General features: G+C 41.7%; 3 protein-coding genes across 7 annotated transcripts in view; 2 read left to right on the top strand and 1 right to left on the bottom strand.

Annotated features, from left to right (window-relative positions):
- The first annotated feature begins 382 nt into the window (after nucleotides 1-382).
- Nucleotides 383-7,266, top strand: EIF3F (eukaryotic translation initiation factor 3 subunit F). The gene is made up of 8 exons (XM_027719755.2): nucleotides 383-685; nucleotides 767-837; nucleotides 956-1,035; nucleotides 2,079-2,216; nucleotides 3,276-3,367; nucleotides 3,557-3,693; nucleotides 3,831-3,944; nucleotides 4,672-7,266. Exons 1-8 carry the CDS (start codon nucleotides 403-405, stop codon nucleotides 4,747-4,749), a joined length of 993 nt encoding a protein of 330 aa, XP_027575556.1. The 5' UTR covers nucleotides 383-402; the 3' UTR covers nucleotides 4,750-7,266.
- Nucleotides 7,267-10,438: 3,172 nt separating this feature from the next.
- On the top strand, nucleotides 10,439-23,993 carry ANXA7 (annexin A7). 4 transcript variants are annotated; one of them, XM_027719743.2, is made up of 13 exons: nucleotides 10,439-10,557; nucleotides 12,589-12,646; nucleotides 15,184-15,379; nucleotides 15,669-15,767; nucleotides 16,875-16,915; nucleotides 17,302-17,404; nucleotides 17,692-17,786; nucleotides 18,477-18,590; nucleotides 19,842-20,012; nucleotides 21,472-21,642; nucleotides 21,751-21,826; nucleotides 23,009-23,121; nucleotides 23,638-23,993. In XM_027719743.2, the coding sequence occupies exons 2-13, from the start codon at nucleotides 12,590-12,592 to the stop codon at nucleotides 23,758-23,760; spliced, it is 1,359 nt and encodes a 452-aa protein (XP_027575544.1). In that variant the 5' UTR covers nucleotides 10,439-10,557; nucleotide 12,589; the 3' UTR covers nucleotides 23,761-23,993. The 4 variants fall into 4 exon arrangements, with proteins under 4 accessions (XP_027575544.1, XP_027575535.1, XP_039247402.1 ...); XM_027719734.2 differs by having other exon boundaries at nucleotides 10,441-10,557; nucleotides 16,872-16,915; XM_039391467.1 differs by lacking the exon at nucleotides 10,439-10,557 and adding an exon at nucleotides 10,775-10,854 and having other exon boundaries at nucleotides 16,872-16,915.
- PPP3CB (protein phosphatase 3 catalytic subunit beta) overlaps nucleotides 20,765-25,866 on the bottom strand; it is a 48,401-nt gene continuing 43,299 nt past the window's right edge. For both annotated transcript variants that reach the window (XR_005567320.1, XM_039391466.1), the window contains one exon: nucleotides 20,765-21,135. The gene's annotated coding sequence lies outside the window, so the exon portion shown is untranslated. The remainder of the gene's footprint in view (nucleotides 21,136-25,866) is intronic.

Genomic DNA, 25,866 nt, shown 5'->3' on the forward strand with positions numbered 1-25,866 from the left:
CAGCAACACCGCCCCGCCGGCCCGGGGAGCGCTCGGCTCTTCCGCCACTGTAGGGGAGTGGCCCGGCCGCAGCCAATAAACAGCTCTTCTGCCTGACAGACAGCAGGGAGGGGCCACGCTAGCCAATAGAAGAGCGGATAGGGAGGGAGGTGGGGAATACCAGAGCCCAATTGAAAACCTCTCCGGCCCTGGGGGGCGGGAACAAGAATGAGATTCAGTCACGGACTGAACTCTTCCTCCAATCAGAGCGCCTTCCCCCATTGCGCTCCCCGGATTGGTTACCAGGTGGAAGGCGGACCTTAGACAGCCCTTCTCCCCAATAGGAAGGTAGCACTGCGTGACAGGCGTTCGGCTCAGCCAATCACTGTCGGCGCGGAGGCTCCAACCTCTCTTCCTTGCAAAATGGCGGCTACGGCGCCCAGCGCGGCTCCTCCCGCGACAGTCCCCCCGCAGAGCCCGACAGCGGCTCCGGCCACCCCAGCCGGGAGCGCCCCCCCCGCAGCCGCGCCAGCCCCGCCTGCCGCCCCGGCTCCGCCGCCGCCGGCCGCGCCGCTGTCAGCCGCGCTCTCGGGCCCCTTCCCCGGCGGCCGCGTGGTGCGGTTGCACCCGGTCGTGCTCGCCTCCATCGTGGACAGCTTCGAGCGGCGCAACGAGGGCGCGGCGCGGGTCATCGGGACGCTGCTGGGTAAGAGCCGCCGCCGCCCCGCCGCGGCCTGGGGGCGAGAACCCCCCGCGGCCCCCTAACCCGCTGCTCTCCCTCCCACAGGGACCGTGGACAAGCATTCGGTGGAGGTCACCAACTGCTTCTCCGTCCCGCACAATGAGTCCGAGGATGAGGTAGGGAGCCGGCCCGGGGGGGGCTCTGGGCTCCGCAGATGGGGCTGGAGCCTGAGCTGCTCCCGCCCAGGGTTAAATAGCCCTGTAACCGCTGACTCGGCCCTGTCCCGTTTCTCAGGTGGCAGTCGATATGGAGTTTGCCAAAAACATGTATGAGCTGCACAAAAAGGTGTCTCCTAGCGAGATCATCTTGGGCTGGTAAGTTCTTCTGCGAGAAAACGCAAGCAGTTATGTTGGTCCCTTAAACTACTTGAAATACATAATTCAGCTTGTCATAGATAGAGAAGCAGAAGCACTAATGGTTGTGACGGTAAGATCTTGCAACTCTTGTTCTACAGTCAGGGGTAAAGCTCCTCCAATTCATAAAAGGAAGAGAGAGTATTGGAGACTTACAGGGTTTGGTTTGGTTTATGTCTAGCAAAGTATCACAGAGAAGTGATGAGTTAGAAAATGGTTTCACGGCTTTGTTAGAACATACTACTTGTGATACATGGAAGTTAACTGGTTAGAAAGAAGGGAGAACACAAAAGAGTAGTTTCAAGTACCAAAGGCGTCAGAGGGAATCACTGATACCAGCTGGAGTGCATAGTTCTCTGCTGAGAAAAGGTTGAAGTGTGTTGGTTGCAAAGCAAGATCAGTACGTTTATATGGGAACAGAGTGTATCTGAGTGTGTGACAGTGTGTTTATTAGTCTTGCCTCAGAACAAATAGCTTTGTTCTGTTCCTGTGGAGCAGACTTCCTCAACAACCTTCTAATGGCACAGCAAAGTGCAGTTCTGATGACAGGACTTTCCCTATGGATGTGAGACACTAATTGCAGAGCAGTTAAAGGAGCCAGATGAACGAGTTATACCTCCTGCAGAGGGATGTTTGATTTGTGGAAGACAAAGCTGGTCTGAATTTGTACAGAAGTAAAGAGTTGGTCCAGAACACAGTGACAGATAAGTGAACATGGGGTGTCTGATGTCAGTTGTACCGACATTTTTATGGCTGGTACTGCAACACCAGCCCCGTGCGTATTTTGGGCAAGGGTGTGCTCAGCCTGTGATTCCTACAATTCCAGGACAGGTGGCCATAAAACGACAGAATCCTTAGTTAAAACACTTGTATTTAGTATGCTGCTGCAGCTCAGTGTTTGGAAATCAGTGGTTTATCCTACAAACCTGTTAAATACCAACAGTACGGAAGAGCAGGCACTTGAATGTTGGAAGAATGGCTCCTCAACATGTGTTCTTTTGAAGGTATGCAACAGGCCATGACATCACGGAACACTCAGTCCTGATCCACGAGTATTACAGCCGGGAAGCGCACAATCCAATCCACCTCACTGTGGACACAAGTCTCCAGAATTCACGCATGAGCATTAAAGCCTATGTCAGGTACTCTGGGAGGCTGCATTTCTGCAGGGGAGCTGTGGGAATTACTGAGAGACACCCCTTCAGGGTAACAAGTAATGTCACGGACTGCAGTGTCCCATTTTGGACAATATTGGGCAGTAGCTAAAACACAGTGGTGAGCCAGGGACCATTGCTTACTTCTCATTGGAATGTCTTGACCATGTAGGTTGAAAGACCTAACCTTTCATAAGCTGGTACCTCATTGGGGTGGGGAATAATGACTTAATTAGCAGTGTTCTGAACATCTCTGGGACATTTCACAGGATTCACACTGCTAGCAGTAATGTCACTAACTTCATCACACTGACTGAATGCTAGCCTGTAGCCACTGGGTTTATTTATACAAGTTGGAGGATTAGTGTGGTTAAAACATAATTGAAACAGCATGTTCTTGATGAATCTTTCTTCCCCTTAACCCCTTCATTTTTGTCAATTAATGAAGATTAAATATTGAGAAATTAAACTTTTCCGCTTCACTGAATTCTTCCCAGTATTGGCTGAAGAGCTCTCCTCTGTAAGATAAAAATCCCAAGCCTTTCTTTGTAGAGAAGGTACTGCTTCTTGACTGTGCAGTTTCAAAAAGGGAGTTGTTCCATGACATATTACTTGAAGCATAATGGATTTCAAATACTTTGAATATTAGGATTAATAAATGTGTTGAGAGTGCTTTGAACTTGAATTTTGCCATATTTGTTTGTTCCTTCAGTGATTTCTCAAAGTATTTCAGGATAGAAGAATACCTGCTCTATAAGCAAGGAACTCTGGTTAAGATCATAGTACTTAGCTCTTCATGCATTCATGCTGACAAATGTCAGACAGCTAGGAATATTCTTGGATGAAAATGGGCAATTAATAGCATGCCAGAACTGATTTCCTGTTCTCAGTTATCCTTAGTCATAAAATTGCTGATTTTGGTGAGAATGAGTAACCTACTCATGTTCATGCTTTGGTGCTAACAGAGATCACTGAGATGGAAATCTATTTCTTCCTCCTTTATATATGTCCATGCTGAAAATGTTTTGTTCTTTTTTTTTTTCCTAGTGCCCCAATGGGAGTCCCTGGTAAAACTATGGGCGTGATGTTCACACCCCTGACAGTGAAATATGTTTATTATGATACAGAGCGGATAGGAGGTAAATGCTTCTTCCCTATTTTGGTTATAACCGTCGTTGTGACACTGTTCAAATGCTTTTTTTTACCCTGGTAAAATTGCCATTCTGGGAATTCTACTGGGAATTAGACTGTCTTGCTAAAGCTGTCCTAAAAAATCTTCAGCTGGGTTCTGTGACAGTTTTTTTCATCGATTCTCCTTTGGCTTTCAGTGGATCTCATCATGAAGACCTGTTTCAGCCCTAATCGAGTGATTGGCTTGTCCAGTGACTTACAGCAGGTGGGCTCAGCCTCAGCCCGGATTCAGGATACCCTGACCATGGTGCTGCAGTACGCCGAGGATGTGTTGGTGAGGCCAGCTTTTTATCAGCCGGAAAATAGGTTTGATGTAAACTTGGGCATCTCATTTTTCTTTTTATATTTTCTCTTTCTGGGCCATAAACTTACTGAGTTTTACTCATGTGAAGTGTGTGTTTTTATGCTTAGTCTGGCAAAGTGGCTGCTGACAACACTGTCGGGCGCTTCCTGATGGATCTTATTAACCAGGTGCCAAAGATTTCACCAGAGGACTTTGAGACAATGTTGAACAGCAATATCAATGTAAGTTCATAATTTAATTTTTTCTGTGAATTGCCAGCAATTTTGAAAATTTGTCATACAGACACAAATTTGTCTGTGATCGAAAATCTTTTCATACAAACGTGTTAGTAGCCCTTTGTTGTCAGGGTTGAAGGTGGATAAAGGAGCTCACCATAATAATATTGCAATCAACTGCAGATCAAAGAATAAATTTTAAAGTAGTTAGGAATTATGCAAGTAATCTGCAAACCAGCACCAATTCTTCTTTCATTTTGATTGGACAATAGGAATTACAAAACTTAAAAAGTTTGAGTTTCAAGGATAACTGGTGACTTGACAGCTTCCTTTGCCTGAGCTGAAGTTCTGTCTCCTTGCATAGCACTTAGGACTTGAACAAGGTTCTAGCATGCTACCTTAGTTTTCTCTTTCTACAGAAATAAGTTTCTGAATGTGTTTTTCACCCACAGTCTGGAAGACCAGAACTAATTTTTAATTTTGCCTATACCCTTTAACTTGCCTGGTTAACATAGGTGAACTTCAAGTTAAAATTTCACAAGCCGTGTTTCTTATTCCAGGAATACCAAAAGCTTCCTGCAAGGGAAGCATTCCTCAGGGTAGGACTTTCAGGACTAACAATATTTCTAGTAGCTGATTGTAAAATGCTTTACAGGTGTTAAAAATTCAGCTCCCTAATATACTACAATCTTTGTTCATATTTCTGATCACTGTTTTTTTCCCCCTCTTTCAGGACCTACTGATGGTAACCTACTTGGCAAACCTCACACAGTCACAGATTGCTCTGAACGAAAAACTTCTGAGTTTATAAAGAAACTGTTGCCATCCTACACTTAAAGGAGCCCGAAGAATGAGTAGATACACTTTTCTATGGTGTTACAAACTTCCTTGGACCGTAATTTAATTACCTACATGACTTGGTTTACATCTTTATTCCCATTGCCCTGAAAAATCCCTAACATGCTTCAGGAAATGAATGGGAATGGCTGCAGTTCAGTTGAGCCTGATATTTTAAAATGGAATATGAGAATCTTTTGTCTCCTGGGTTTATCAACTTGTATAACAAAATACAGCTTTATTGTAAGAATGTATTGGGAATAAAAGTTCCATTGCAGTGGCAAGAATGGCTTCTGTCTGGAAGAAACTGTTCTCATTTATTGTGTAATGAATCCACTTTTAAAAGAAAGGGAGGGGGTAACACGGCATCAGGAAAGAAGTAGATGCAAATCAACTCCAGTTCTGCAGACTTCTTTGCAGGGTTTTTTTTCCAACTGTTAAAGCACACTGAAAGTGTGGGGTTTTGTGCTGCATGTAATATGCTTTACCATGAAGGACTACAGAGTGGTCACTGGTTCATTAGTGGTGCTGTGTATATTCCTTCAGCAGGGTACTGACAGAGTAAATTTACTATCAGTAAACTGATAGTAAATTCAGTTTATTATATAATTTTTATGCATCTGATTATTTTATGATCTTTTGGGAAAGAAAGTCAAAATCAAAAGCATTAGCCCCTCATAAAGTGAGGGTTCAGAGAATTAGAGCTAGCAACTGTGTTTATGGTAAAAGGGCTTGGAAAGCATTTGTGGCTAAATAAGTGTGCTTCCTGGAGTTTCATCTTTGCCAAAGAAGAAAGGGACAGCAAAATGACAGTTCATGAAATTTGGTGTTAAAAGTTGCCTGTCATCAAATAGGAATTTTGTTTCATAACCCTGTACTGCTGCTAAAATTATGCAAACAGAAACCCCATTTTCTCCCCAAGACATATTTCATGTTAAATAAGTTCTAGCTGAGCGAATACCAATATTATCTGCAACTTTACACAAGTCTCAGCTAATAACATCACCTTTAGAAGGCTGTTCAGCTGTACTGAGGAGGTTTACCTAATGGAGTTAAGGCATCCCTCTTCTAAGACAATACCTGTTCCCACCTAACTACTTATGACTGTTTCGGTGAATGAGTTTGAAATGTTGGAGAAGTATGCAAAGACAGTGTTCCCCAAAATAATTGCTGGCCTAATTTGTCAGATAAATCCCCAGAATAAGACTGAGGTTACAAATCTGTAGATCCTGTACTGGTTCCAATCTAGAAGAGTTCCCCCAGTGACTCAATGCTAAATTCTAAGTTCTAATTGCATGGACAATATGTATGAAAACTGAAGGTATAACAAAGATCCCCATCTCATTTGAAAATCTTATTTGTGAGCATTAGGACTCAACTCCTGGTTTTTATTACTCCGAATAAAAATGTTTTGCTTTCCCTTCTCTTCTTTAAACTTGATATTCTTAACTTCAAACATTTAACTTTTCACAAGGTTTTTTAAAGTAAGTTTTGACATTGATGGAGGAAAAGAGCAAGCAGCAAAGGTGAGTAAGTCAATTACTGCAAAAACGTTGCAGGGGGAAAAGCATAATATTCTTTCCCTAATCTCCTCTGCAGGAAACTCTTTGCCATTCCCTGTTAGGAAAGTGAGAAAATGTAAGAAGAAAGATTTTTAACACTGCAAGTTGAATAGCTATGTCATTTAATAAGCTGGTGTGCACAACATGCAAAGTTCTGAGATGAAAGAATCAATTTGTGATCCTTGTGTAATTTGCCAGTCCTTGGAAGTACCTGAAGACTAATGAAGACATATCATAAGGGACTGAGGTTATGGCTTCCTAGCTAAAACGATTCACTTCAAAGCAGCTGTCTGAAGAGACCAAAGTCCATGGATTTGGGTGTATGCCAGACAGTACAGTGCCAAATGCTAGGAATTGGAGTGGGAAAAGAGTTTCCCTTTAAAAACTAATCCCATCTGTTGTGTCCTTGTGAACGGACACATGGTGATCCTTACTTTGACTCTGGAGTTTCGAATGCCTGATTTCAAATTTCAGTGGCCACTCTTGTGAAGGACAACATTGCAAACACAGATGTAATGCATCACTGTGCTTAATTGTAAAGCCTTTGCTGTGTTATTACCTAGAAGGCATTCCTTCTCTGGAATTGTAAAATGTATACAGGAATTAGTAAAGGTATTCTATTAGGATTGTTCCAGTGTACAGAAATCTAAAAATTTGAAGTTCAATAGAAAATCTGGTGGGAAAAGCTTCAGAGTCAAGAAACATCAAGGATTTCAAGCTTTAACTTACTATTGATTTGTAAACCGCATGGATTTATTAGGGGACTTTTCTCCTTTTTTTGTTTGATTGTTTAGGATGTGTTGCTCTAAGTAACTTTGACAAAGTTAGTTTTAAATAGCTGAGATAGATAATTCTCTGGATATGCTTCTGTACATTATATTTAGTCACATTAGTGATCTCACTAATATAATAAAAGCTCTTCTATCTTTTGGCGTGTTCATTTTCTTCAGTGGCTTCTCTGAATGAGTGCAACGTTGCTGGATGTTCTGGTATTACATGTTTATTTGTGGCAATCAGTTGAACTGATCTTGGGGTTTTACCTCACTATGAAGTTCTCCTTGAACGCTTTTCCTCAATATACATAACAATATTCAGAACAGAGTACAATGTTACAATTGATTCTCTTGTTCCCTTTTGGTAGAAGTTGGAGGACTGTATAAAATCAGTCCACCTTGTTGCCTTGGGCCCTTCTCGGACATGTAATCTCAGTCAGCTTCAACAAACCAGAGTTTCAGCAAAGCACCTCTGTGCAGTACAGAGGCAATGAAACCTTATGGTTTTTTCAGTGAGCATGGTGACTTCTGACAACCTGCAGTTTAATTAGCACACAGATATTATGCTTTGCTCTGATATCTTCCTAGCGTAGTAAGGCTGTGCTGGTTCACATCTGTCAGAGTGCATGTAAAACATGCAAGCACATGAAAGCACGCTGTGTTACTTATCAAAATCAAGAAGAACTATCTTTAACAGAAATGCCTTCATAAAATTTAAGGACGAGCTGGTAATGCTCCAGTATTTCTTAACTCAGCAGTACGAAGTTCTATATTGCTGGGAATAACAAACTTTATCTGCAATTTGAAACTTAAAAAAAATCTTTCATTCCAGAATTATAATTTCATTTGGTGGTTATTTCCGTATACTGTGATGAAGGTCATTAAGTTTGCTTTGTTAGTTGAGTCATTTGAGTTTTTTGGCAGAACACTTAAGTCTGCTGCAAAGAGGAAGTAGTGTTTTGGTGTGTGAATTTGTGAACGTGTGGACATAACGCCATGTACACCTGAAATGCATGGCTTTAATCCTAAGGTTAATGGTGAAAAATGTTACACATATTACTCTTTTAGAGCAGTTAAGCAGAACAACCTGCTGTTCTCCTCCTGTGCTTTGAGGAAGGATGAAGTTTCTATTTCCACACAACGGAACTACAAACCCGTTGGCAACTCAGTTGTAAGGACTGTGTGAAACCCGAAGATTTGGACCACAGCGGGTGGAGCACTAACATGACTCACTGGGCAATGACTCTCCCTTGAGCAACTAACCAAACTCACAGCTCCTCCTGAAGTGAGCTGAACGTGCTCCCTGCACACATGGAGAGTTAACTCAACAGCCAAGTGGGGTTATGTGCATTTTAATGACTGCAGTCACAAGGCAGTCTAACAGGAAAAGTATTTTTAGTACATAATGTAGACTTGGACCACTTCAGTATCCTGTTGGTTTGTTATACTTTGACCTATGGTTCAAAGCTGACCAGAACTTCTTTCTTACAACAAACTGAGGGAAAGTTTTTCTGTTTTTAATTTAATTGTATTGGCTGGAATAGAACATCAAAGTAATGCTTCTTATTATTTAAGTGGGGAATAATGTTCCAATCAGGATATATAGGAGGAGCAGCAATGCTTTAGTGACCTATACCACCAACAATAAGTTTCTCTGGAAAAAAAGAATAATTGTTTCAGCTCTATTGATAGGACTCAGTTAGCCAAGTCACTCCAGACCAGAATTCTGTCCAGTATCATGTCTTAGGAGCAGATGTAAGAATATTACAAAAGAGAAGAACAAGAGTTTGTCTCTTAAATTCACTGAACTTGAATTTTCTTATAGTGAGAAGTTGCCTTGACTGTGCATGGGGTTTTAGAAGGTTTCCTAAATGTGCAGGCTCCAGCTATACCAACAAGCCGAGGGATTTCCTTTAAATACAGGGAGTCAAATTAGATGACCACAATGATTCCATTTCATGCTCTAAAAAAGTAATTCCAAATATTCCTGCTGACACTAATATTCACTAACAGATTCTTCAGACATTTGTCAGTCAGTTTGTTAAAATATTTTCTCTTCTTCCTTTCATGCTTTGTTTTTAAAACAAATTGTTCTTTTCCTAAATAGCTCAAATCCAAATGGTCCACTAAATGGAAGAAGAGAAAAAGAATTGTGTATTTTATAAATGTAATCGGTTCCCATGGAAACAGGGATTTAGATATATACCTCTCCTGAAAGAAATGTGCTTAACAGAGGTAAAATAAAGTAGACAGACACTTGGAGTGTCAGCTGAAGAATGCTGTGAGGATTAAATTCTTAAAGCCACTCCTGCTGTGTTCTGGGCAAACAAGAGAGAACAAGCCCAGTTTTTCTAGATAGGTAATTTATCAGATTCTTTATGTGGCTTTAGGTGCTCTTGAAGCAAGCAAGCAAGCATAGTAAATTATTACCCACCTATTTTCTGCTGCCTGCACTTCACGCTGTTTTACAGACAAATAAAACAGTGGCTGTTGTTTCATCTAGAGCTGAAGTGCTGCACCAGATTACAGGAAAAAAAACCTGTTCGCATTTGAATGGTCTCTGAACTGCTAACGTGTTTATCATAAAAAAAGATATTTTGAATAACCTCATAATATCATAGGTGGATCCTTCCTAAATTGTATGTGGCTGGTCAGAATGTCTTATGAATAAACCATCAGGTAACGTGTATGTAATATCTATTCAGAGTACACTATGAATAAACATTACAATAGACAGAAACAAAACACTACACTTCCCTAATTACATACAAATAACTGCAATTAAGATTTCTTTCTATAAAACTGTATGTAGTGGTCAGGACAATCTTATCTTTGGTCCTCTTGGGACCTAGATCCCAACTACATCAAAACTACATCAAAAGCAGTAACTCCTCCAGCTCCATCCCCTTATGTATTTTATATTCTTTGCGTGTTACACGCAGTTCTGATGGCCTAGGTGACTTGACTGACTCCCTGATGGCTACTGAATGATGATGTTGATCTAAAGACTCAAGTGTTACTGGATTACAGACTCGATTTAGAGGTATACCCATTAGGGCTGAACTCCACTGCAGTGGTGCTACAGGAAAGCTGCAGTGTGGACTTCTCCCTCCTTTCCTAGCAGGTGGCACAAGACTCCCGGGTGCTTCCCTGGCACAGCTCCACTGGCGAGTCGCTCTGCGTTTGTGGCACTTGCGCCTGTGAACTTACCTCTCATCCGTCCTGCGGGAGAACTGGGCACACCGCAGCTTTCCTTCAGCCAGACGGGACGAGCCCGCACAGGCAGCAAAGGGCCGTCACCGCCAGGACCGGGCGCGGCCGCCGGGCCCGTGGGCCGGGCCGGGGCGGGCTCGGTGCCGGGGGCGGGGCGGGCACCGCCGGCCGCACAGGCTCCATTTTGCGGTGTGGCTGCGGAGGGAGTCCGGAGGTTCTGCAGGTTCCTCTCAGGTGAGGCGGCGGTGGGGAGGGGGGGGAGAAAGGGAGGAGCCGGCGGGCCCAGACTCGCGCGCCCCTCGCCTCAGGCCCCGGCCCGGCAGAGTCTGTCACACCGCCCCGGGGGCTCGGCCCCAGCCCCGGCTCTGCTCACACACCGTCCCGAGGGGCTCGGCCCCAGCCCCGCTGCGCTTTGCTCCGCCCGAGCTGGATGGAGCCCGGGGCTCGCAGATGTCCGGCCGAGGGAGGCGCCGCCCGCCTCAGGGAGCCGCACCCGCGGCGGGGGCTGCCCTCCCGCTGGAGGGGGACCAGGTCAGGTCGCCTCAGGAGAATAGGTAGCGGGATACGGGATACGTGCCCCCGCCCGCAGCTGCGGCTCGCCGGAGGGCTCAGCCAGCCCGGGGCTGGCGGCGGAGGGCGCGGGCGGATGCGGGGGCGATGCCCGAAGGAGCTCAGCCGCGGGCAGAGCGGGGCCGGGCGGGGCCGCGGGGGTTGCGGGGCGGGGCCGGGGAGACCGCGTCCGTGTGTACCTGCCGAGCCCCTGCACTACACTCCGAGCGTTGAGCGTCCGCTGATCTGTCACCGTCAGAGCCACATCTGTCCCCCCCAAGAGAGATCCCCTCCTCGGATTTCCATTTCAGCGCGCAGAGAACGGGCGGGTGCTCTTGGCCGGCGCCGCAGCCGACTCAGCCTCGGACTCCTGGCTTAACCCGCCCTGTGCCCGTCCGGGGACAGCGGGGAAACCGCAGTCTGACGGGGAAATCTGTTGTTGCTTTGGTTATAAAAGTAGTCAAGTCAGAGCCTCTGTCCTGCTTGAGGACGCTTGCGCTAAATTTAAAGTCCATTTAAGCAGCGGTCAGTAATAAATACTGTACAGGTGCTGGTTTAAGGTGTTCCTTAGGGAAATAAATCGCCATAAGCAGTGGTTATGATTAAAGCGTAGATTTGCAAATACACCTTATGTTGTTTTTTCCTTTTATTTATTTGGAAGTGATGATCCAAGTCTATCAGCGTGAAATGGAGTAGCAGTGCTTCTCTGCCAGTTGTTTTTGAGTCTTTGAACAATTCTATGCAAAGTTTTAAGGTTTTCCATATCAACTCTCAGATGTTTAGTTCTATGTCCATCTGCTCTCTTAATAGTCCAGAGCAGTAAGAATTCTGCTTTCAAATTCATTTGGTTTGGCCACTGAATACCTAGAAATGTGAATAATCATTTGCTGTATTGCATTTGTTTTTATATATGCCAGGTCCTCTGATTTGTGCATCTAAGGTCCACACTGTCTTAGAAACATGCCATGAGTAACCCCCAGGCCCTGATCAGGGAATCTGTCTGGTTAACATTAACATGATTTTTTTCCCTGCCATTAAACGTTTCATAACCTGGCTAATGGTCTTGAATCTCCCTGCCCAACTCGTTGGCAACATGGGGGATGATCTCTGTCCCTATTCCCCAAGTCCCTCTGTTAAAAATGAGACTAAAATAAACACTTACCGGCATGAAACAGAAATCTGCTACACAAATGAAGTAATGCTGAGGGATTACACCTATTCCTGTCAAATTACCATTTTCCATGGGATAGACAGAGTCCTGCTCTTCTCTCAGGAACTGCCCTTGTGAGCAGAGGAGTGCAGGGTGATGGGAGAAAGGTGCTTGGTGCAGTGCAGGACTGGGTTCTGCACTGTTTCTGTCCTGGCAAAGGGCTCAGCTCCCTCCTCCTGGCACCTCAAACTGTATCCTGTATTTCAGAGTTCTTTCTGGAGGTTCAAGCCTCTTAGCATGCTTCAATGTCTATCTGACCCTAAATAAGTGTGGTAGTTAATTACAGAGTTGAAGATGCTTCCCTTCTGAATTCTGATACCTATGGTCAGATGTATAAAAAGAAAGGAAAAGATTTGTGGGTCAACAGCTGACAAGTACAAGCAATTCTAAACCTACTAAACATATTCTTCAAGTGATTTAACAGGTAATTAGCAAGAAAATATCAACTACAAACTCATATATAGTGCCTTCACAGTGAAAATACCTTTTTTTTCTTTTTCTCCCAGAATGTCATACCCAGGTTATCCCCCTTCTGATGGCTACCCTGCTTTCCCTGGTTATCCTGTAAGTATGGCTCTTGAATGTGTTTCATTCCTAACGTATTTATATTCTGTGAATACCCCTTCTTACTGTGCTCTGTGTGAGTGTAAATACTAGCTGTCAGTTCATATACAATGTTCTGTAGAGATTATGGTCTTTGTTTTCCTCTGTGTATCCCTGAGGATGACTTTATAGCTGTCTCAAAGATTCCAAGAAGGAAGTTTGGGGTTTTTTTTTAATTATGCCTGTTCTAGAAAGGTTTTTGATTATTTGATCTTATTTTACCTTTTTCTGGTGAGTTTGGTTTTTTAATATAGCTAATTATCTCAGCAATTCTTTTTTGTTTGTTTGTTTTTCTTAAAGTTTCTCCTATAAATATGAGGGTCTTTACACACAGGGTCAGAGGTAATCTCTGAACCTGTCTCTACCAAATACTTGCTTATCCGTATCCCAGGATTTACAGAGATGCTGAACAAACTTCAGTGGTCATAGCTCTCAGGAAGAGCTTGGAATGCTTTACTCAAGCAGCCCAGCTTTCATATGACACCAAGTAAATATTCTTCTGAGGATAGAGGACACTGTATCTTGACCTGGACCCTCTATCCTTCAGCCACAGGACTGTTTCACTTTCATCTCACAACTGAATGGACTAAAAATTTAAATGAAACTTAATGGAAGGCTGAAATGTATCAGGTGTGGCTGATACTGCAGTGCTTTTGATATGCCTGCATCATTTTTCAAAGCTAGATTCATCTGTGTGCTTTTATGGCACTGATCATGGCATTCATGGCACTTTCCTGGCCCCGTAATTGTGTGAATGTTACTTGTGTTTTATGTAGTACAGAACTAGATTTAAGCATGGAGCTCAGCCTGAATGCCATTAAAATACTGAAAAGCTATAAATACATGCAATGTATAAATATATGTGTATAAATACATGCAATAAATTCTGTGATGGTTTTGCTTCACAATTTACCCTTACTCCCTCTGAAACACTAAAGTCTGTCAAACTAAAGACAGACATGTTAGAAACAAGACTTTATTAAATCCAGGATTTCTCTACTCCCCTCAAGGTTCTGCTGAACCCTCATGATTGTAGCTGTAGTTTATTTTTAACTACATCTGAAAATATTTTTTCCTTAGCTAGCATCTAAAACATAACCAATTTCAACGGATTAATTTAAAAGACCTCTTAGATTTGGTATCAACAATTCTAGATTTCCTAGTCTTACTGGTGATGCTAAAGTGACAGTCAGTTAAAAAAACCTATGTGAAATTTTCTTCTGCAGTACTGATAGTTATCTGGGCAGGGCTTTTGAGGATCCTAATTTTGGAATTGTGAATCTAAATTCCATTAAAATCTTTTGTCTGGCAGAGAAATATCAGAGTGTACCTCTGGGGAAAAGAATATTATATAGCCTGGACATAGTAATTTAGGGGTAGAAATCTTGGGGCAACCAAACCCAAGGAGAACATTTGAGCTAGGCCTTACTTTATTTCTGTTTTCTGAGGTCAAGACTGAATGTGTACTGTATGTAATGTGTGACCCATATTTCTAAAAGCAGTCAGTAAAGATGATTCCCAGCAAGTGAGTGATGAGTCCATACATTATGCTTCATTACAAAGGTGATTTTAAATATATGATTTCTAAGATCAATTATATGACATTTACCTTACAGGGTTTTCCTTAGAGATCCAGGTCGTTCAAGTAAATATTTCTAATGTATGTTAATGCTAATAGCAGCCTTTGTGGTATGGCTGGTAAATCATACATATAGCAAAACAAAGGCATACAGATATTTGACTTGTTCTTTTTATTTAAAACATGTAATAGGTCTTCAGTCTTGAGTCAGTGGTCCAGATTTAGTCATTGAATGTCCATGCTTTAATTTATAACCTGGATTCCAAAGGAAAACCCCACCACCTCTTGTAAGTTCTCACCCTGTAACATTTGAAAACACTGTTTGTGCAGTAGAGGCAGAAGTTTCCAAGGTTCTAAGCTCTTAAAAGTCCTGTAAGAGGAGGTGAGCTCCTAATGATTCACAGAGAGCAAGCTAAGCTGAGCTCACCTGTTCCTTATGTGGGATAGAAGGAGCAGATTTCCAGTATGTTCTGATAGCTGACAAGTCAAATGTGGCTCAGCACTGTGTGTCCTCAGGGAGGAAGGCTTTTCACTATGAGAGTAGTCAAACACTGGAACAGGGACCCGAAGAGTCTGTGAGTTTGCTGTTCCTTGGAGATACTGAAAACCTGACAATCAGGCTTTGCATTACCTCATCCAAGTCCAAAGCTGGCCCTGCTTTGAAGGTGGATGGAATCCCAGGCCATCCAGAGGTGCCTTCCACCCTGCAGCACTCTCTGTTTTCAACTTGGGAGATGCATCAGAAAACCCAACCAGGAGGACCCCTTCCAGGCTTCAGGAATTCTGCTGCTGCTTCAAGTGCTGAATCTAATTAAACAATTTGTGTTGTTATTATACAATTGGACAGTTTGGTAGCTTGGGAGTTTTTACTCTAAGGTCCTGTTAACAGGCATACAGACATCCCATTTTTGTGTTTCAGCCGACAGGACAAGAGTCTGTCTATCCACCAGCTGGTCAGTACACCTATCCTGCTGTTCCTGGAGGATACCCTCCGGCAGGAGGAGGGATCTATCCTGCAGCACCACCCAGCGCTGGGTTTCCAGGGGCAGGATACCCTGCCCCAGGGGGCTACCCTGGAGCTCCCCAGGCTGGAGGAATGCCACCTTACCCTGGAGGTAGGATCCTTTGTTAGAGTACCACTTATGATTCCCAGTGTAACCATTCCCTGTGCTTGTTGGAAACAGTAAAGAAAAGCAGCTTTGTTCAGCGATCAGTTCAGGCAGCAGGCAGGCAGGCAGCCAGACTGCCATCTAGCAGTAAATACCTGCATGCTGATGGCAGGGCCTTGATGGCTCTGGGTCACTGCACAGACTGGAAAAATTAGCCTGTTGTGTAGCTCTGCTCAGGTGTCAGAAGTCAAGTACTGAGGGTGCTAAAGTCTGTGTTTTCCCCTGGCTCCCTCAGGCGCTGGGTTTGGTGTGCCTCCCGCTGGCCCTGGCTTTGGTGGCTATCCACAGCCTCCTGCCCAAAACTATGCTGGAGGTGGACCAGCACAAATTCCAGGTATGTCATATATAGGAAACTTCAAGCATCGAAGGTTAAACCAAGAGATCTCAGGATAGGTAGTAACAAATTAGGCCCTTACCTTTGTTACTTTTAGCTGTTGAGGTCTGTGTGCTGTTTACATCCTGCCCCCTTTCTTGACAAAGGAACTGAAGGGCTGATGAGAAGCAGCTCTGCAGGTGCTACATCCAAAAGGGATGGCTGTCCCCGATTAATGGTTATGATGTAGAGGTTTAGGTGCCTGTCCTTCTTCAGACTGCAAGTATCTGATAAGAACTGTGAAATCCAGAGTCTACATACAATGAGGACTGTTAATTTTAATTTGAATTGCATGAATGAGCTGTTAATCTGAATTGCATTTTTCAGATCTGTGTGTTCACAGTGATCCCTGGCACACTGGGGAAGGAGGAAGGGAGAATTCACACAACTGCTTAAAAGAGTGCAGTGTTTGTAATGCTTTGAGTGGTCAGTTACCACAGGGATGATTTTTGTCCTGGAATGTGTCAGTTGTTTTTAAGAAATTCAGAGCAGCAAAATCTTTTTGTTTAATGATTGCTTGGTTAGCTCTAGTACTAAAATGGAAAGAAATGTGCATACACGTTACGAATAAAAGTAAAATTCCAGTACAAAAATTTTTTTGCAGCTTTTGTATTCACAGTGCTTTTGTTCACAAAATGAGATTCTTTCAATTCTTTTTGCATCAATGAATTCTTAATATTTATTGTTTATATGCTAGACATTTTCAAGTATATAATATGGCTTTTAAAGAAAGCATGGGACACACATTCTTATTTGTGTGGGCTGTCTTGGCTTCTGTCAAAAATAGCATGATTTAATAAGGAGAGATTCTTCCAGTTCCCACAGCACCAGTAATTTAGTATTTTTAGAATTACCTTGCTAGTGTATATATTAAAATGCATCTGTGATTGCTTCTTCCCATTGTTCCCATGGGCAAGAAGTTCAGTTACCGATCATGATAGTTTATCATTACTTAGGAAACAGGTTTGGTGCAGTGGTAGGTCTGGCTTTATATTCAGATTAGATAGCATTTCCATAGTAAGAGAAGACCTAATTAATGTCTTCTACCTTGTTCTTTCTTTTCAGTAGGATTTCCTGGTGGACAAGCACCATCCCCAATGCCTGGTCCGGTATGTGCTGTATTCTCTTCTATAATCAATCTTACGTGGTGCCTGTAGTTTTAATGTTTTTACGGCTGGTTTCCAACAGTTTACAGTGTGTTCTGCATCAGGAGTTTCCTTCTACCCTCAGAGTACAAACTGAACAAGATCATAACCCTGTATCTGTGTATTCTCAGTCATCAAGGTCTTCATCCATACAATTGGGTACAAGCAAGGCTTTGGCGCTAGTGGGCCAAAGCTTTTCAACACAACCAAATGTCACCCTGATGCTGTGTTAGAGGAAGAAATGGAGAACTAATGGACAACTCCTTCTGAAGTACTGATTCCAAAGCTGTGGTTTTAATTTGATTTTATATTGTGCAGGATATCTAGTTACATGTGACTCTTATTCTCAGCCTGCAGCAATGGTTCAGGGTACCCAGGGCACAATTCGAGCTGCTGCAGACTTTGATGCTGGAAGGGACGCAGAAATTCTACGCAAAGCTATGAAGGGTTTTGGTAAGTAAGCAACAGAAGCTTTACTTTCTATTGAGCTAAATTCTTCATGCCGTTTTGTTATTTTCTTCAAGTTTTATTTAACTACACATTTCCCCCCCAGCCTTTTCAAAAGTCACACCTTCAAAATGGTTTGGGCTATTTAGTGGATGAAGTTACATGGAAAATTTAGTGGTCTTAAATGGTAATCACTTAATTATGTAACTATGCCCAAATGTAACAGTATAAAATGCCCAGTCTCGGAGGGACTATTTTGCATTCTTACGTGGCATCGCCCTTGTGTTTCCAAGGAACTGATGAGCAGGCTATCATAGACGTTGTTGCTAACCGCTCCAACGATCAAAGGCAAAAGATCAAGGCAGCTTTCAAGACAATGTATGGCAAGGTATGTTCACTAGTTCTTTGAATTGGTAAACCAAACCAAACTTTCAGCTGCTGCTTGAACTGCCTGGTTGCATTTTAGTCCTGAGGAGTGATTTAGGCATTTTTAAAATGCACTTCTTTTGGTTATTGTATTGGGGAATGTCTGGTATTTGACATAGGGTTGTCCTGATACCTGGCAGAAGCAGAGGTGGGGAAAGGTTGGAGGCTGTCTCTGTCCCTGGCCACACAAGAAGCTTCTCTGCTTCTCTAATGCTTGATAGACAGAAAATAATCAAGCTTAAACTGCCTCTGTACTAGTATCTGAAACTACTGAGTTTTTTATGCACACACACAAGCACTGAAATCTGTTCTTTCCTAAGAAACAGAGGACTGGATAGTCAAGGAAAGTCCAGGTTAATTTACTTTCTTCACTCTGTCCAAAACTCTGACAGCTCAGCTCTTCTCCATTATCTCCTCACTAATTAAGAATTAATCAGGTCCTGAAAAATGCCACAACTATAAAATTTCACTTTAAGTTCCAAAAGTGACAGAGTTCTTAATAAGAAATAAAACAAAGCTTTACAGGAAAACCAGCACAAAGGTAGAAATCAGTAATGAAAGTTAAGTTCTAGTTTGATTTTTTTTTTTTTTTAGTATATAAGCTATCTGCTTAACACTCTCCAAAGCCCTTTTTGTGTTTATAATTTAACAGGATTTAATTAAAGATCTGAAGTCTGAGTTAAGTGGCAATGTGGAAGAATTGATTTTAGCGCTCTTCATGCCCAGTACCTACTATGATGCCTGGAGTTTACGTCATGCAATGAAGGTATGGTATTCCTGTGAAGGAAATAGTTTTAAACTATTCTAAAATACTCATCTAAGAATACCTGGTCCCAGCATTGTTGAAAAATCCTTTAGTGTAAAACAAATCTTGGGATTACAGGGCTTAAAATTCTTTTCTATTGCATCCCTGAGTTCCAGACAATTTCTGCCAGTTGGCCAGTACAGGGCAGCTGTCCCTCCAGTAGAGCATGAAACGCTGCAGGACAGAACCTTGTTCTCTGCTACTTGAGCATAATTTTTGCTAGAGCCTAGGAAGGGCCAGGATGCTGTAAAAACCATAACCACTGTTTAGAGTGAAGGTATGTACCTCTCCTGACTAGGAGCAAACCATTGTTACTGAAAGGTGGGTTTGGATTATTTTTTTTTTTCCCAAAAGACAATGAAAAACTAATTTCTTAAGGTCAGATGATGCATATATCTGTTCAAGTATTAAGACAGCATTAGAGATTAGGTGAGCTACTTGGTTCAGTCTTTTAACTGAGGTAAACTGGTACATCCAGTTTACCAGAATTTCTTGCTGGTGTGAGCTGTGGCAACTGGCAGGTGGCTGGTAGTGGAGATGAGTAACTCAACTGAGTTTGAATGGAGGTCTTCTAAAGAATGTGGAGCTTAAATTAAGATCTGCCTTTAATGGAGTGAATAGCCACTCAATCATTTTAAAAAATTCGTAATGTAACATTACCTAGAAGCCTCACATAGATCCACTCTCCTATCTGGTCCTTGCCTGAATTGAGATGACCATGCCATCTCACTGTACACAGAAATCTCAGTTAATTTTTATTCTGGGGAGATGGAAGCATCTGTGAAAAGTTTCATGTTGAGGAAGCAGCCACATTTGGAATGGGGAACACATTTGTATGGTGACCAAAACAGAATTTGCATGTCTATCCTTGACTTTACTGATTATCCTGAGGCTCTACCTTCCTTCAATAAGTTTACAGATTAAGGTTGCCAAAGAATTTCCTTCATAAACCATTTTCCAGCTTTGGCTGATGTCACTGATGTATAGTTTTGGGGTGTGTTTTTGAACTGGTGCAGAATGACATGTTTGAGGAATCTTCATTCCATTTTAAGTCTATAGAGAAGACTTAGTGCTTTCACACTGCAAGGATACTGTTCTTAAAATATAGATTGTATTAAGTTTTGAAATAAGAGATGCCTGCCTTATTTCACAGTTGAAGAAAACTGCATAGGTAGTGTTCTGTAGTTATGCCTTTGTCTTCTCTGCCTACAGGGAGCAGGCACTCAGGAGAGTGTGTTGATTGAGATCCTTTGCACAAGGACAAACCAGGAAATTCGAGAAATAGTGAACTGCTATAAATCAGAATTTGGAAGGGACATCGAACAAGACATCAGAGCAGACACTTCAGGACACTTTGAGCGATTGCTTATATCCATGTGCCAAGTGAGCTTTAATTTTTAATTTTTTTTTTCAGTAAGATAACAGTGTACAGTCTGATGTGTGTAGTCATAATGGCTCCATAAATAGCCTGTGTATGCTTAGCAAGAGCCAGGTTTTTAAGAAATTAGCCCTGGGTCATTAATTTATTCCCTAAGATATGACACTTCAGTCCTTCCTTAAGAGATACTTCCTATCTTCAAATCTATGATGAATTGTGTGACCTAATTTAGCACCCTAGATTAATTTCAGAGAACTTATGTGTAAATACTGTGCAGATGCAACCGAGTGGTTCTCTAAATCAGTGGTCCACACTGCTGTTAAAGCAAGATGCTTTTTATTTTTCGCATACAATAACAAAATAATTTGTGTGAATCTGATTGGATAACCTTTATGGTACATAGAATGCCTGTGAGAATCCCTGTGAATAAGCTAAGAGGTGCCACAGGGCAAAACTTACCTCCCAAGTTACACCACAGCCTTCCTTCCCTTCACACCATGAGAATTAGGGAGGTGCTGCTATTGAACTCAGGTGAACACTGGAGCTTGCTTATCCCATATCATTTACTAGGGCTCATTTTGTGTTGAAGAATAGGAACTTGTGTGCAACTTTCCACAGTTCTCTGATCAATATGACTATTTCTGTTAGAATTACTATTACACTTCTCTACTTCACTGGCCTCTACCTTTGTGAGAGTTCAGCTATGCACTAGGTATTTGGATTTAAAAGTCAAAATCCACAAGAAAGCAAACCTGGAGAAGCTCATGCTGCTTATTTTTATTTTGATAAATCCAGCAGTTTACAGTAACTGACAACCACATAATTTAAAGAGTATATTAACCACTATAGATACAACAGTATTTGAGAGCATGTATTCAAGCCTACTCAGCCAGTATATTTAGCAGTATCCATCCATGCACTGGGCAGCAAAAAACCAGAACAACCACCAAAGCATGTAAAATGTCACAGAAGCCCTACTGACATAACTGCAGTAAGTGCTTTCTGGAGACATTCTTACTTGAAATAAGCAACTTCTAAATAAAGTAGGAGACCTGAGATATTTCAGGTGTGCATATTCAGTAAGATAATTCATTAGTTTGTTTGGGAAGAGTCTTTGCAACTTGAAGCCTAGAAACAAACAAATCAAGAGAAAGCTTACATTATTAAATAAAATAGAGAATTAAGTACAGTATTTAATTAGAACTGAGATGGTTTGTAGAGGTGACGTTATCTGAGTCAGTTTATCTGCAGTTTAAAGCATGCCCTACAGATAGGGTTCTGGGCCACTTTGTATTTGTTTCCTATAAGGAGTATTAAACCAATATTAAACCAAAGAGAAGTTTTAAAGAAACTGCTCTTTCTCTTTCTGCTTCAAGCTTGGAAGATACATGCTTGGGGTCTACACAGTTAAAGCACAGCCTTCTCTGTGAAATTTCATTTGAAATCTGTTGTCTTTGCTTTAAGGGTAATCGGGATGAGAATCAAACTGTGGATTATCAGAAAGCTCAAGAAGATGCTCAGCGTCTGTACCAAGCAGGTGAAGGAAGACTTGGGACTGATGAATCTTGCTTTAATATGGTTCTGGCAAGCAGAAGTTTTCCCCAGCTGAAAGCAACAGTTGAGGCATACTCCAGGGTAGGAGTTCTTCACTGATTTCAAATGAGCTTGGTCAATGTATTTTAAGTTAAAGTTCCAGTTGTTACTGCATTTCATCATTCACATATTAATCTCATTCATTTGTAGATTGCTAATCGTGATTTATTGAGCAGCATTGACCGAGAGTTTTCTGGGAATGTGGAACGTGGTTTGAAAACTATTGGTAAGTGATATGTCCTTCTCTTCCCTTATCCTTTAAGAATTAAACCTTCTAAATGTAACCAAAGAAAAATCCAATTCAAGACTGGCCATATGGCAAATGATCACACAATCTGAGACTCTGCTAGCACAAAAGTAACTTCAATTATTCAAATTACTCATTTTACACTTAATTGAACAAAATAAGCATCCACCATGAACAAGTCAGTTTGAAATAAGAAAAGGCCACATAGAAAGTACTTGTTACTCTCTGGAGGGCAGGCAACTGCACAGAACCAGGGGCTACTGGTTCGTGCTTGTAGCTGTGTATTTCAGAGTTCTGCAGAATGAGTGATTCCCAGTGTAACAGAGCCGTGACTCTGGGTGTGGGCATCTCAGCAGAGACAGCTGAGCCACCCACACAGATGACCTCAGAACCAACATGAACCTACTTAAGACACAGTTCCCTTTCTACTCCTCTTCCCCACCACCATCTACCCCCCAAAAGCTCAGCTACTGATAAGGAAAACCTTGGCAAAATAGAAGAGCTGTTTTGAATTCACTTTTTCCTGCTGACTTGTTATAGTAAAGCAATTCGACACAATTCAGCACAATTAACTGATAGTGAGAATCAGTATTTAGTGGTAAATTTGAAGACACCAGTCCTGTCAGTGCTTGCCAAAACGACAGCATTTCTGTAGCCATAACGGATAAGCAAAAACTTCCCAGAGAATATTCTACTCAAGAGTTTAATGGGAAAAGTTCAGGCTTGAGAAAGAATAATGGCTTGTCTCTGAGTTTGAATAATCTAACTGAAACAAGATCCATTCTGTAACTACTAGAGGGAGAACCTTCTACAGTTGTACTTTTCTTAGTGGATTCAAGCAGTGGAACATGAGTAAAATATCTTATGTCCCAGGACCAGCTATCCAAGGAGAACTGTTTTTGAATTACCTATTTGAGAATTAACATTTCAGACAGCTTTGAAAAGCACTTCCAGAGAAGTTAACTGCTAGTAACTGTAAGTTTTTGTGTGAAGAAATAACTAATTTGGTAATTTGAAAATAAGCTAATAATCTACAGTGACTGGATCTTCACCCAGACCTACTTCTAGATTTCTACAGCAAAAATCCCCAGTTGATCCTGCCAGGTATCACTACACAGGATACAATACTGGAACTAATCCTAAAAATATACTTTGTTGCAGTGCAATGTGCTTTAAATCGCCCAGCCTTTTTTGCGGAAAGACTTTATCATTCTATGAAAGGAGCTGGCACAGACGATTCTACCCTCATCAGAATTGTGGTCACTCGCAGTGAGGTAAGAAACTTTCTCCTGTGTACAAGTCACTTGCAGCAGAAAGCCACCTACCCAAACCAGCTTGTCACTTGGTCCTCCTTTCACAGCTGTGAAATCATGTACTGCAATGAAGCTTTTATGGGGCTCACATTTAGACGAATCTCTTAATTAGTTTTAAAGCCAGCTTTCATTTAATTAACTCTGGCTAGATAGTAGTAACTGCTTGTTTTCCTTCTTAACTGTGGTTGCCTGTCCATGTAGTAAGTGAGCATCTCCAGGTCAGAGGTTCAGCTGTTCAGAGTTAGGACAGCACAGTGCTAACAAAGCACGGAACAACTGCTGGACTCTGCTTTGGGAGCTGCTCCTCTGTCCTTGGAGGGACCAGCTGGCTTGTACACTGCACGGGGTTAATCAGTTGAACATCTCACCCTTGGCATGTGTCCTCTAGTCCACAAGGGAGGAGATGCAGGGTGAGAGTCTAGGATTTAAAATCATACACTGTGGTTGAGTTTTCTGCTTTTTTTTGTCTTTGCACAGATTGACCTTGTGCAAATTAAACAGATGTTCACACAGATGTATCAGAAGACTTTGGCTACAATGATAGCAAGTGATACAAGTGGTGATTACCGGAGGTTGCTGCTGGCAATTGTTGGGCAGTAGAAGAGGATTATCTGCTTTTTGGTGTTGTTTTTTTTTTTTTTTGAAACAAACCGAAGGACATGAAACATGCTTTATGTAGACACTAACTATCCTTGTAAATGAATAATTTTAAACTTTGCATAATCAAATATGCCTTCTTAATGATTCAATAAGCTTGTTGCACTTACAATGCCTTAATTTACAGCACATAATATTCTTTATTGTATAATAAAAGATATATCTTGTCTATCAGACCCTAAGCCTTAGTCTTTTTGACCCAGACAAAACCGCCTCCCATCTACTGGACTCTTGCATGAGTAAGCTATCTCAGCCAAATGAATCTCCAGCACTCAAGAAGTTCCCCGAAATACCTAAACTTAACTGCTGGTCTTACTGTGGATGACAAAAAAAAGCCTGAGGTTGTGATGTGAAGCATTTTACACCCCCCTCCCCTTTTAATGCCTTTCCATCATAATGTTGAAAATCATGCAAATACTCAGTTTGAGTCACAATACGCTGACAGTTTAGGGACCTTGGCAAAATCTGACTGTATTCCCCTATTAAATTTCTTACAACAGTGGTTAGTTACCATTATGCTTAAGGCAGCAATGCAAAGGAGAAATCATCTCAGATCTGATTCTGAAGTCTCTCCTCGTAAAGGAGTGGGTTATACAGCAAATGGCTGAGCAGTGAAAAACCCTGTAGCTAAATGCTACCACATGAAATCCAAACTGAAGGCAGTTGTGACCTAGATAACATAAATGACTATGTGGATGTTTTCAAAGGGTTTAAAGAGAACAACTTTGAACAGCATATTTGGATTTTTGTAGAAAGCCACAGTGAATCTGTCTCCAGCCATAAATATAACAAATTCAAGTCCAACAGCTAGTAGTGTGTTCCTTAACATTTCTAAGCAATGCTTTAACAAATAACAATTGTATTATAGGATACCCTCACACAAACAGCAAAACCCTGTTTCTAGTATATCTCAGACAAAAATCACTAGGGCTGGTGGAGCTGGTTCCAGTATGGCAAACTTGCCACTGCACAGCACATTCATAGAGGTTTCTGCAAAACAACAACAGTTTATCAACTGTACATACAAAAGAGGCTTAGGTATTTCACTTACATCAGTGAACCTAAATCTGACTTTAGACTTTTTCTGATACTAAACTGAGAAATTCTGTTTAGCTTAAAATTAATTATTTCAAATATGAAATAGATAGAAGTTGATCTGGAGAGACTAAAAGACATTCTATTCTGCATTACTTTGTCATCCTTCGTGCAAGTATTCAATGAGATAGATATACATGTGTGTGTATATAAACATAGATATCTTTCAGTAGCTTTCCAAGCTTGACCAAGATTCTCATAAGCTTTGGTTCTTGTTTCTTTGTTCTTGAGCAAACTTCCTTACAAGTGAAGCAGCTTACTATTCAATAATTAAAGCATATTAGTGCATCTTTATCTTTTTATGTGACTGAAACCACTTCAGTTGTCATTCAAAGCACAGTATCAATAAATCTGGCTTATACACACTACCACAAGAAAACGAACAGATGAATGGGGTTCTATGTTCTGATAACACTGCCCTCTTTTATGGCAAAAAGGTTTTCATTACATGCTAGTAACAAAGAGTTGTTAAATCAGTGGCAAGAACTGAATGGTTGATAATAAAAGTGTAGCAAAACATAGGCAAGGAAAGAATGAACAGACACTGTCTATCCTGCCTCTGAAATAGCCTTAATTTTCTATGTAACATAATGGTGTTTTCAGCTCAAACATTAGAAAAAAAACAAGCTCTTTATGACACTTCCTCTCAAAAGTGTTCAGACTCAGACCAGAAGAGACTTACCTCTTTCTAAGAGAAAAACAGCCCAAATCCCAACCATTTGTCTTTTTGCAAGAGAGGCCAATCTTCACAATTTAACAGATACCACTAGAGCAAATTTTACATTTCACAATTGGGTTTAATAAGCTTTGAAAGGAGAGCTCATGTTTCACACCGTAATGCTGGGAGGTGAGCACAGGTTTGCCATTAAACTAGATACAGGTAGGTTGTGAACTATGCTGCTCTTCCACGTTTGGATCAGCAAGTGCCAGCACAAGTTCCCCGACAGCACAAGT

The sequence above is a fragment of the Pipra filicauda genome, unplaced genomic scaffold (assembly GCF_003945595.2).
Source record: "Pipra filicauda isolate LSUMZ 115617 unplaced genomic scaffold, ASM394559v2 scaffold96_size2947999_pilon, whole genome shotgun sequence".
NCBI classification, from domain to species: domain Eukaryota; kingdom Metazoa; phylum Chordata; class Aves; order Passeriformes; family Pipridae; genus Pipra; species Pipra filicauda.

Coding starts and splice junctions, on each gene's coding strand:
- ANXA7 (XM_027719734.2), top strand. CDS start 12,590: ATGTCATACCCAGGTTATCCCCCTTCTGATGGCTACCCTGCTTTCCCT. Junction 12,647..15,183: donor CTGCTTTCCCTGGTTATCCT/GTAAGTATGGCT, acceptor TTTGTGTTTCAG/CCGACAGGACAAGAGTCTGT. Junction 15,768..16,871: donor TGGACCAGCACAAATTCCAG/GTATGTCATATA, acceptor CTTTCTTTTCAG/TAGGATTTCCTGGTGGACAA.
- EIF3F (XM_027719755.2), top strand. CDS start 403: ATGGCGGCTACGGCGCCCAGCGCGGCTCCTCCCGCGACAGTCCCCCCG. Junction 2,217..3,275: donor AGCATTAAAGCCTATGTCAG/GTACTCTGGGAG, acceptor TTTTTTTCCTAG/TGCCCCAATGGGAGTCCCTG. Junction 3,368..3,556: donor TGATACAGAGCGGATAGGAG/GTAAATGCTTCT, acceptor TTTGGCTTTCAG/TGGATCTCATCATGAAGACC.